We start from the raw sequence: 12585 nt of genomic DNA on the forward strand, positions 1-12585 counted from the left end.
GAAGTAGGACCACTCGACCAACTCTTTTGCACAAGTGTGCCAAACACGAAAAGCACTTGTTCTTTTTAACTTGTTATTGCAATGATTTTCTATCTAATTTGGAGATGTTGCTCCAACAACCATGATGTTCTTTTTAACTTCAAAGGCAATATGTTTAAGTAACTAGGAAAATGAAATCCTGGTCAACTTAATAAAAAGCACGTTTGCTTGAAGTAAATAGCTTTTGCAAAATTGAGACAAGTTGATTGTGAATTTTATTTGCACCAAAATTTTGAAGTGTGGATTGTAAATTTTAGTTTGATGCAAGAAAGAAATTTGTCTTGTCTTGTTTTAAGCACCAAATAAAATGAACCTAACTTGCAAGGAAGTAAATTTGTTGTGTTCAATTTTTAGAGCACCAAATGCAAATGATCCTAATCTTGCAAGAAAAAAAACTTGTTTTGTTCAATTTTTAGAGCACCAAAATGGAAAAAAAAATTAACTTTTAGCAACAAAAGGGTTAGTTTTGAACACCTGCACAAGAAACGAATAATTAGGAAAAACCGAATTTATGGTGGGCTTCTACAAGCCTAACAAATTTCAAATTTTTGGTTACAGGGTCTTTTTTACAACGTTCTGTTACAATAGCGCCACTCTGTGTTTGAACAGAAGCGTTATTTAACACAAATGCGCTAATACAGACACAACAACGCTAAAAGTAAAATTTTGACAGCAAATGCAACAGCACAAAAGCGCTCAAATAAGCACAAAAGCGCTTAAATAAGCACAATAGCACCAAACTTGAGACAATAGCGCTATTGTAAAGGCAATAGCCCTAGAATGTCAAGTTGCAATAGCGCTACAACACGATCAAAAGCGCTAAAGCGCGACCTATGTGTCAAGTTCAACACTCAAACATGTTAGTTTTTAAAAAGATTGTTTTGGGTGCTTGGATTCACGTCGAGTTCACCAAATGATGCTCTGCAAAATACCCAAAGGTTAGACCGAAACCTGTAGTCGTATAACACACAAAAACACACAAGCAATAGTCAGTGTTATTCAACCAAGAACTAATCTAAGCAGGCATATCAAAAGAGATACTAAGATCATACTAACATATTTAACAAATGACATAAATGTAAGAAGGCATCTCCAAATGCCTCTTAACATGTTCTTAGTTCCTTCTCCTTTGTTCCTCTCCTCTCCAAGTTCCAAAATAGTGTAGCTCTCAGCAACTTTTTGCACTATGGATGCTTATGGAGATTCAAGATTGTAAATGATCTCAAGCTTATGCTATTCAAGTGTAAAACAAACTAATAAAACATATTATGAAAAAGAACTAAGATTTATTTTAGTCCAAGATGACAATATATGAGTGATTTATGCTAAATGCTCTCTAAAATTCACTATAGATTAAATGCATACAAGTTTTCAAGATCAGGATTATGAAGAAATGGGCTCTATTTATAGGGAAAATGGAGCAATGGATGGTTGAGATTGAGTAATCTCAACAAGGGCTAGGATTGAAAGATATTCAATCCATGTGAGGGCTTTCAACCCAATCCAAGGATGACAAGTGTCAATGTGAGATAGGTTGAGAGGAGAGGGAATAAGCATTAAATGCTTGACATGACCGGGGAGTTAACTTGGGGGTTAGGGTCAAGGTTGGGTTGAGTGAATAAATTCTTTATTCAAAGAGTAAAGCCTTTATCCAATGGATAAACTCTTGTGCAAAGGCAAAAGGGATAACCATGGTCAAAGCAATAAATGCTTGAGGAGACACATGAGTGCAAGTTGAAATAACCATAAATGGTTATGTAAGAGCCATTAATGGTCATGGAAGACTTTGGAGGTTAAATTGTTGAACACACAAAGCTTTAAATGCTTTTCAAAGACTTTGAAGTCTTTGAGAAGTGACTCCAAGTTGCTTAGGAATGTGAAAATAATTAGGGGATGGATTAAGTTAATTAGGAAGGGGTTAGAAGAATCTAGAAGGGGAATAGATTTGCAAGTGGGTTTGGTGGGTGAGGGAAAATAGGATTTTATTAAAATAAAATTCATTTATTTCAATAAATAGGGGCAAGTTGCGTTTGTAGAAAAATGCAAGTGGGGGGGATTTAATGATTTAAATAAATGTTTTATTTAATTTATTTAAAAGAGGAAAGAGGATTAAATGAAATAAATATGATTTATTCATTTAATTGATTTTGTGATTTTGGTATAATGAATTAATTAAAATAAATTGAATAATTTATTTAATTAATAGGAAAATGTTTGAAGATGAATTAATTAAATATTAATTAATTAACTAATGGCTAGTGGATTTTTAATGAAATAAATAGGGAATATTGATTTAATTAAAATGGACAGATTTATGTGACTACACTTTCATATCAAAATATGAAGTGCATAACCCTTCATAAGACTTATTATTCTTTGAAAGGAAATAAGTGCAATTGGACATTTTATTTAACATTGCTCTAGAAGGTTTGAATCATTTAGGTTGAGATATTAGACATTAATATGAACCCCACTATTGGGGAAGTGGAGAGTAACTCATGCTTGTGTACATAAGGATGAGAGATCAAAAGAAATTATCAAAATGATTAATTGTCTTAGCATATGATTACAAACGTATTGTTACTTCAAGAATAACCCCTAGGAAAAGATGATAATTCTTTAGAACTTTCAAGAGTACATGGAATAAAGAAGGAATAATTATATTTTATGGATCTAATGAATGTGTATTTTCTTATCAATATATTACATTCACATAATGACTCATGAATTTTTTAAGTACATCCTAATAGAAGAAATGAGAATGGACTAGAAATTAAGTTTTTCCATATAGCAAGTGAATTAGTTAGACATATGTTTATGTATGCTTATGTATAGATTTTGAATAAACTCTTGTGCATATTTAGAAAAAAAGTGTGATTTGTTTTCCTATGAAATAATGTGGTCAAAATGGAATCCATCTGTGGACTTCTCTATCATATGATACTACATAAATAAATAATTAATCTTATGAGTGCTTTTGTAGACTTGTGGGTATGCCCAGATTATTGCACTTATGTGCCCTTGCATGCCTTGCATTCTCTTATGTCCAACATATCCTCTTTTGTGCCTTTGTATGCGTGTATTATGTATATTTAATGTGTACTAATTATATGTTGGATGTGTGCCAAATATAGAGCATAGAGAAGGGTAAGTTTCCATAGAAGAGTAAATCTTTGTTTTAGCTTATCTACTTGTAGTTGTCTCAAAAAAGCGCTTTGGCCAAATCTTACTACTTGATCTCTTAGTATATGCTTACTATTTAGATCACTATATTTTGCACACTCTTCCATAACACAGTGTCAATACAGTAGCATCTTCTAAGAATGTAATGCACTAGATTCCAAAGTCACTAAGTATCCTCATGCAAGGTCAATGGTTCTTCATGCCATTAAGAACTCTGAGGAAGCATAACTGCTTCGTGCTTGGGTGAAAAAGCGCTTTGACAATGTTTTCACCCATGGTGTGCTCGTGGGAGATAGATGTCGGGAGATCCTATCAGGATTATCATCAACTTTGTACATTATTTAACCTTATTATCACTTGCAAAACAAAATTCCTTAGATTTTTCTTATGTTTGAGCTTATGTATAGTTTGGACATTTTGTAAAAAATTACTAGCATGGCACATTTCTATATATATTTGAGACAATTGGATATAATCTATTATTTATTATGTGTGAGATTAATATATTATGTAAGTTAATATTTTAATAATAATGGAGGTCCTTGCAGGGAGTTTCTAGGTGTATATGTGACAAGTATGGCACTTGGAGCTTATGGTTGCATGTTATGGGTAGATATGTTGATGACATGAGATTCACTTGATATGTTTTGTATACCTTGGAGGTATGGATAGTTGGATGTGTTAGCACTTGATGTGGGTGACATTTCAGCTATGGATATTGTTTCTTGATAGCTACTAGTGCATATTGACACCTTTGCTTGAGTGTTTGTGTTTGGGATAATAGTTGAGGCAGTACTTATGCTTCATTGTGAAAGATTGCACATGGCTTCTCTTTGGATGGCTTCTTATCTTTGTGCAATGGTAGTGGCATGATGGAGGATGAGAGCATTTATGTTATGGGATGGTGGTCACTTTGTTTCTTGTTACAGGTATCTCCATCTTTGTTGTGTCTTCCTCTCCAACATGGACAACTTCCATTGTTGCTACATTTTGGGCTTCCTATTGTGATAGGTTGCATTCCTTCTCATTTCAGTATTCAAACTCTTCTCTTTTTATATTATAATCTTCGATATCTTTCTCTTCTTTGGGGTAACACAATTCAATAGCTCCATCAAACTCATCTATCTCTTCATTTGTTTCTCATTCATCTATCTCTTTACCTTCATCCTATATATCTATTTGTGCTCTTTATAACTCTTAGAAGACCACATTTAAGGGTCTTCTATCCATTAATATTTTTTCTAACCCTTCAATAGAATTAATCTTTCCTTGTTCTAACAATTCCACCCCTTGGACAATTCTTAACTTAATGGCTTTTCTCTCTGAAAATGGCTCTTGCTCACGAGGTGAGTATTTATCCTTACCATTCTTTTTCACCTTCTTATAACTCTTCAAAACCTTTGTTGTATATTTATTTTTCCTTATTTTCTTATTGCTACATAACTCACACTCCTCCAATGGGCACCATTAACTCTTCCAACTCAAATTCTAATTTTTTTTGCAACTTTTTTCATTGGTCCTTGTTAGCATTTGCCTTTTCCTTTGTCTCATCTTTTCTTCCACCCTTATTTTTTCTTGCATTATAATAACCTCGTATCTAACTTTATAGCCAAAGCCCAAACAAACAACTACCCCTCTTATTTCCTCACAACTATCCCCTTTTGCATATATAGTATTTCACAACAACAACATTGCATCAATCTTTTAAAATGGTGATACACATTTGTCATATAAATATTTCATCTCTCTTAAATGAAGAATGCTTCCATACTCTACATTCCCCTAACCATTTGTAACTACACATGTAAATGCCTATGCTTCTCTTTTTAACCACATAGATATAACAAAACTTAAACAAACCAAAAAAGAGCTCTCACAATAGTTTTCCTTACACAACCTTCATGCCATTATATTCTTGAATGTGGATCTATTTTGTCTAATACGAAAGATTGATGCATACAAAGCCACTGCTCTACAAACAACTCTAACATAATTTGCAAAAACACAGAAAAATCAACAAAAAAACCAATCCATTTCATTATTCAATATAAATGATTACAAATAAATAAAATTGTATTACAATATTCCTCCTTGTTGGCAACAATGCAACAAAGTGAGAGGGGGGGGTGGTGGTGGGTGTGAATCAATTTGCACAAAAAACTCTAGTTAACTTAAAAACCAATTTAGATCTGATAATTAACAATTAAAGCATAAATTAACACCACATCGATAACACATAACACCAAGATTTTTGACGTGGAAAACCCGATTAAGGGAAAAACCATAGTGGGGATCTACCCACAATGAGATGATAACATGTTAGAAGTATATGAAATATTACAATGGGGAATGCACATGCATTCAAGCACACTGCCTAGAGCTCACTACTCAAACACAATAACAAAGAGGGCTACAACCCTTAGGAAGACTCACTGTCTTACAAAAAGATTCAGATTACATATGGAAGATCATGAACTGATAGAATAGCATCTCCTCATGCCTGGTTACAGTTACAGTTAAGCTCATATACTACTCTGCTACACATCTTCTCTGCTACTGAAAGATTAAAGCATTATTCGCTCATTACACACACTCGTTGATATCGCAGATACATTTGCAACAATATATTACATCAATTTATACCTATCATCAACCTATATTTCAAGGTCGGCTCAACCCATAACACAAATAACAAAATATAACCACACACGCTACAATATTACATGCAGACCAAAACAATGTCGGCTAATACATCGTTTGGACCCAAATCAACTCCTCAAACATGCAACTCCTCCAAGAATTATGCCTAGAACATCTGCAACACACTATAATCAACATGTCGGCCAAGAACATGACGAACACCACCGGAATAAGGAAAATCATCAATAACACACACAACGATCAATGTGAACCAACAACACAAATAGTACATGATCTAGAAACATCTACAAGCATCATGAATTACCACAAAAACAACCGCAACATCACCACTTACTAGAATATCCATCACCATTATACCAAACCTCAAGAATACTATTTGAACTGACTGTCAAACTGAAAGATACACTTGCGGATCTCCAAATCACAAAACCATCTGAATTGAGGACACACCATAACATCCCAAACACTGCCAAATCCGTAAACTAAGATATTGCAATTCCAGAGCAATGCGGAGCGAAATCCAGAACACTGAACAACACTAAACAATTGAAAAACCAACCTCAATACCGGACCTCATAACTTGAACAAATCACCATGCAGACCACAAAAACTTATGTTGAATCAACAAGAGATACTTATCACAAAACCCTTTAATCTGCAACAACTCATCTGCAACACACTGGCCAAACCAGCTCACTTAATCTGACTGCAACATTGAAACACACAGAGGAATATGTTGACATCGATGACAACAACACATTCCAGCAAACTTCTCAACAATATCCAGCACTCCCTTCCTTTATATCTCACCCCAAATCCCTCTATTTGTAACAAAACCAATAATCCAAAAATAGGATTGTCCTCTTAGGAAAAAGGCAACAACAGTTACAAAGTAATAGTAGGGATCAACCAAAAATAAGGTGAAATGGCAAGCTCCAACTAGAGCTAACTCTAAAAAGTCTATGTTGAGAATCATTGGTTACATTACCACCCAAGCTTCATTAGAAGAGAATTCACATGAGAGCATCATAAATAATCTTAATTATATCATCATCCTACACATATTGCATGCATGCCTACTATCTTCGGTCTTGTTCATTGTCATTGCATTTGTCTACCCAGGGGATTGACTGAGGAGAACATGACCCTTATTTAACATGTTTTTAAACAAATTTTGTAGACTCCACCCCACTTCAAACATAGGTATATCAGTCCATTTTCATAAGTCTAGGTTTCATTTCCACCCACCAAATCAATCTCATGGATGTGGAAATCAATTATGCAAGTGCGCATTTGAACTAAAATAGAACATGCTCAATTTAAAAAATTTGAGGCATTCGTTTGACCAAAGCAGTAACCAGATACATTAAGAAATCAATTCTTAAAATTCTCAACAATTCCATCACTAAGATTCAAACAAATATCACATTTAACTTATTTATGTTTAAAAAAAAATTATTTTACATTTTGTTTTTGCAATTCCAATCCTTTACTTTGAAAGTTTGTTATTATTTAGATATTTATGTAAAAAGTGTTATTTCTCTCTATCTGTATTTAATTAAAAATGCCTTTTTCCATCCAATCCTTATTTTATCTAGAACTGGTAAAGGAGGAAGCAGTAAACAAGATTTGGATGATGCCTTTCAAACGTGTTATCCAGCCTTCCAAAGCTTTTTACTAGATCACAGTGCATATTTTTGCATCATTACAGTGTAAATAATTCCTGTTGACTTTAGTATGGCAATAATGGCCTTCATAAGAGTTCTTGAGATTAGACCTAAAGTCACACTTTGGTACAAATTAAAAGCATCCTTTTGTTCTGTTGTGAGTTAGTACATGGGGATGCAAATGATTATCATTGAAAATGGAGATGATTTATAATTGGAATCCTTCTGCAGGAATGATTGCATGTTACATAAACAAAAGAAAAAGAGTCTTTTGTCCAGATCAAATTTCGTAACTCAACTGAAATCCATTTACCACCAGGGGTGAATTATTTACAGTAATGGTGAAGAGGTTGAAGAATATGCCGTGACTTGCACTATTTGCACTTTATCTCAAAAGTTTAAACAGTGGGTAATCTGGTAAAAAAGGCTGGTAGCATCGAATAATTTTACTGCCTTCTTATCCAATCCAGAAAGCCGTTTTCTTGTCTATATCATTACTGTTACAATTATTACGTGCACGCTTTCCAGGCATGCATGCTACCGCACTTCATTTGTTTTACTTACCTACTAGCCAACATCTCACAGTCCAGCAATCCAAGCAGCACGTGAAATGAAGTAAATAAAAACAAGAATAATCAATCTCATCATATTAAATTATCCCATGACTTCAATAATGTTGGATTATACTTTTATGGAATTTTAGGTTTGGCTTAAACGATACATTCAAATTTTTTATTTGTTTATTTGATTTATGAGAAATGATATTAGTTTTTTTTTTCAGTAGGATCCATTTATTAGTGTAATTTTAGATGAACCACCTAACAAGTTAAAGTTCAGAGTGTGCTGTTTGAGTTTGATTGAACTTCATTATCCATGTAAAAAATACAAAATAAGAATGTGGGCAGTTTGAATGAGTTATTTGAGGAGGCAAGGTTTCACAAGGTGGGAATCAGTATGAAAACAATTTGAAGTCCATTTAAATAAATTATTTAAAGAGGCAAAGTTTCACAAAACTACTAGCTTCTTGATCAAGACTCGAAATATAAAAAACACCTCAAATAGAACTTAAAAATGTGTTAAAGATGTGACTTTTGGTTCTTTAAGACTGTTTGGTCTCTTGAATGTTATTAAAATTCAATCATTCGGTCACAATCAATGGATAAAGCGATATTATTTTATTTCAAATAAATAAATGGTTACAGTACATCACAGCAAAGAATTTCGATCCACTGTACAGAACTCCTCATTTTCAAGCTCTCCACAGCAAAGAATATGGACTACACTAGACAGTACAATTGCTACTTTTGACTCGGGGCAATGCATCATACATTATTATAGACAATATATTCACCATGATAGAGACAACCTAGATAAAATAAATCATCTGGAGAAGATCCTTAAGGCCCAAATCCATCATGCCTATGTGTCATGAATCCAATGCCTTCCATTGACAAAACTCTTAACGAGAAAAGGCCTGGCTTGTTCTGGTGTGAGCTCGTGAGCCCACGAAACCCCACGAGCAGCAGAAGCGCCAGGGCCGTAGCATTTGTACACCCCAAAAAACACAGTGCTGCCAATATCAAATCCAACGGACATGTTAATATAGAAGCCGCCAAAATGCAAGAAAAGATTAATAATAAAAAGAAATAAGCCAAAAATTGAAGCTTGTTGGTATGTATGTATGTTTACCGGTCCTTCGCTGTCTGATGATCCCAGTCATCCCAGGCAACACGAGCAACAATGTCATCGAAGTAAGTGAAAGCATAGACAATACGTGAGTACTGGCCCATGGCGCGTCCAATGTAGAGAGGTCCAGTCCCTGTCACTCTGCAATGCACAAATGCAAACCCAGTTTTCTCGTTGGGTATTTCCCTGTCTTGAGCAGCCACTGATCCAAATTCTTGGGCAATTGAATGCAGCTCGCAATGCTGCAAATTTACAAGTCAGTAAGAAGAACAAGTTAAAGAAATGCCCATAACCTATGATGATTGTTATATTAGATGGATGTTAGTTTGAATAATCTTTTCTGACCTCGTACATGGATCTGCCATTGCCAAAAATGAAGTCTATGGATCCTTCAATGTAGCACTCCTTGAAGTAATGGCGGCCTGCGTCATCGCACAGTGTGTCTTGTGCACCATAGAACCCACAGCCCAAAAAGTAGGCCTTGTCTCCGGATATTCTGAATGCCACTGCTTGCCATCCTTCCATCCCAGGCAATGGTGCAGGGGCAGTATTCTGTTGTCAAAAGTTAGTAAACAATATGATATTACATGAAATTCTAAATGAAGAAAAGTAAACAAAAGTAGTAATATTCAAAGAATCTGAGTGTTTCTGTGATCTAATGTTGAATTGTTTGATGGTGAATCATGTAGTATGATTTGTTTATTTATCTTAATAATGTTAATCTCACAGTTAAACATCTCACATTTAATTAAAAGCACTCACATTTAAGAGATTATATCATATTTGAATGTTAATTTGTGTGGGATTAAGTATTTCAATCATTCCTTCCCTGACCCATTTTCCATTCCTAATCAGGAATCTCTCTTAAAGCTTTTCCAACGATTCACTTGGCCATGGAATTCTTTGCATCATGCAGTTCTTGCATAGTGGAACCTGCCTCATTAAACCGACAAAATAAAGCATCATACAGCAGCAATCCTAATTGTAGCCCTACTGATTGATGTTAAAAAATAAGTCATTACTTACAACTAAAGCTCTAAACATAAAGTTTTCCCTTTTCTTGTTTACCTATCTCAACTCCAAACCTTAACAAGCTTTTGTGCCTTGTGAACTATTCATTTTATATCCCTCTCTTTCATTCCTAATACAAGTTTCTTTTAAATAAATTATATATTACAGTTGACAAATATTACTGAGTTTCCTACAATGTAGCTTGCTTGGGTTATTAACTATACCTAGGTGATTTAAGGGGCAACTCATTAACCAATTATTTTCTAGAAGTTATTGTATTATTTAGAAGTTATTGTATTATTTAGTGTTTCTGGATAAATTGAGTAATTTTTTGTGAATTTTGTATTGAACAATCTATTATCACTTCTATACTTCTTAATGATGGATTGCTGAGTGCAATTCAAAACGTCATTCACAAAAATTTATACAATTTATTCAAAAACACTAAATAACACTTACTACATGGACTGTAGAAAACAGCCTACAAGTTATTAAGTGTTTAAGCAAATAGATACAAATTGACAGATCCTACACAGTAAAATTCATTGCATCAGTGGAACTTAAAATTGGTAAATAATCTATATGGCAGCTTCACCTTGAAGCTAATGTTCTTAGCAGTAAAATAATTGGCCATAACAGTGACAGAAGCGCTATGATATGTACGCAGCTGCTGCCCATTTGGGTCAAGGTCACAGGCTCTGTTGTGCCATTCAATCACTGTGAATTCTTTTCCAGCCCCTTGAAAAGTAATGTAGGGCTTAGTTGCAGGAACTACCACCTTCTCCCTGCGAAGGCAATCAATTCAAATCAGGTACATTAGCATAGCAAAATCAATTAGGAACAAGATTTTTTATATTTCTATAAACTGCATGGCAAATGACCTTAAAAACTTAAATTTTCAGAGGATGAAACTTACACATAGTAGCCAGGATGGATATGTATGATAATTCTTTCTCTATTGCCATCTTTGACAGAGTCCGCGGCTGCTTGGACAGTGAGGAAGTCCCCAACCCCAGTCTGGTCTACAACAATATGACGAGTACCAATGGGACCCTGCCATGGGTGTCTGGGCCTACTTAACTGCCTGCTTGAATTCACATACCCTTCACAAAACCCAACTAAGAGTAGCCCAACTGTGAAGTTGAGCAAAACCCACATTCTCCAACCCACCATTGACACATCCATTTAATCCACACTCCCCCAAAAACAAACTCTCTAAGAGTCTATTCCAAGAACAAAAAGAACTCTAGACTTTGAATATTTGTGGGGCTCTCTGCAATGACTGATTGAAAGTCTCAATGCTTCTATATAAGTTTATTTCAGTGGCCCTGAGTCCAACCTACTGGTCTAATCCTAATGCTACTGATAGTGCATAGAATCCAATGAAGAACATATGCAACGTCTCTCAGAAAGGAAAGTTGATTCTGTGGGGACTGAGTAGGACTTTACAGATGGTCCTTTTATTTGGAAGGATTCTTTCTAGACTCAATAATCTCTTAACAATGATAATGGTGAACACCCATGACATTTAATTAGGGGTCCACAGCTACAAAGTGCATGAAAAGTCATCTGCACCACATGCCCACCAACGGTCTGCTTGCCCATGAGCCCACTCTCCATGTACTTGCAGTAATGGACTAACACGCCTTTTTTTAATACATTTTTCTGAGTTAAGGTATGACTGCTAGAGTCTTCCTCATTTCTTAGATGTACTTTTAATTAATTGGGTGTAATAAATATATTATCATTCTCCATTTTGTATGGGATTCTATTGTTTTCTTTCACAATCCGTCCAAACTCGATTTGAACGTTAGGGAATTTATGTCAGGGAAGAGACACCATGCTTTTGTCATGGAAACAATAAATTTGTCTCAAAGGATTTGGCGGACCCCCCGTCCAATTTTGGTTTATTCCTTCATATAATTGCTTATTAGGCCTTTCGGGTCGAATGTCAAAGAACATCTCGGGCAGTGCACTGTACTACTACTACTCATTATAAAACATTTTACTCCCATCATATTTTCAGCAAATTCTGGCACCACACAGCCCACTTCTAATCACATACACACTAAAAAAAATTACCTTGGATCGAGAACCCAAAGCTTCATTGCTTAGTGGGCTTCATTCTTATATCATCACAGGAAAATGCTGTTTGCTTTTTGGGTACTCTCATGGCAGTGACCTGCTAAACATTTACACTTCACTTTAAATGCACCCAATCTTTCTACTTTTTGTTTCAAACTCTGCCAACTTTTACCCTAAATGTAACACTCAAATGTAATCCAGCTTCTACAATATAAGAAACTTTTGTAAAGGGTGCCATTTCTGCACTCCACTT

At 34.8% G+C, this 12585-nt stretch overlaps 1 protein-coding gene across 1 annotated transcript; it reads right to left on the bottom strand.

Moving 5' to 3' along the window:
* Nucleotides 1-8706: 8706 nt before the first annotated feature.
* On the bottom strand, nucleotides 8707-11850 carry LOC131078375 (probable pectinesterase 68). The gene is made up of 5 exons (XM_058016049.2): nucleotides 11164-11850; nucleotides 10843-11032; nucleotides 9582-9788; nucleotides 9240-9478; nucleotides 8707-9120 (listed from the first exon to the last, which is right to left on the bottom strand). Exons 1-5 carry the CDS (start codon nucleotides 11430-11432, stop codon nucleotides 8970-8972), a joined length of 1056 nt encoding a protein of 351 aa, XP_057872032.1. The 5' UTR covers nucleotides 11433-11850; the 3' UTR covers nucleotides 8707-8969.
* Between the last annotated feature and the right edge of the window lie 735 nt (nucleotides 11851-12585).

This window comes from Cryptomeria japonica, chromosome 3 (genome assembly GCF_030272615.1).
Source record: "Cryptomeria japonica chromosome 3, Sugi_1.0, whole genome shotgun sequence".
Classification (NCBI taxonomy): Eukaryota; Viridiplantae; Streptophyta; class Pinopsida; order Cupressales; family Cupressaceae; genus Cryptomeria; species Cryptomeria japonica.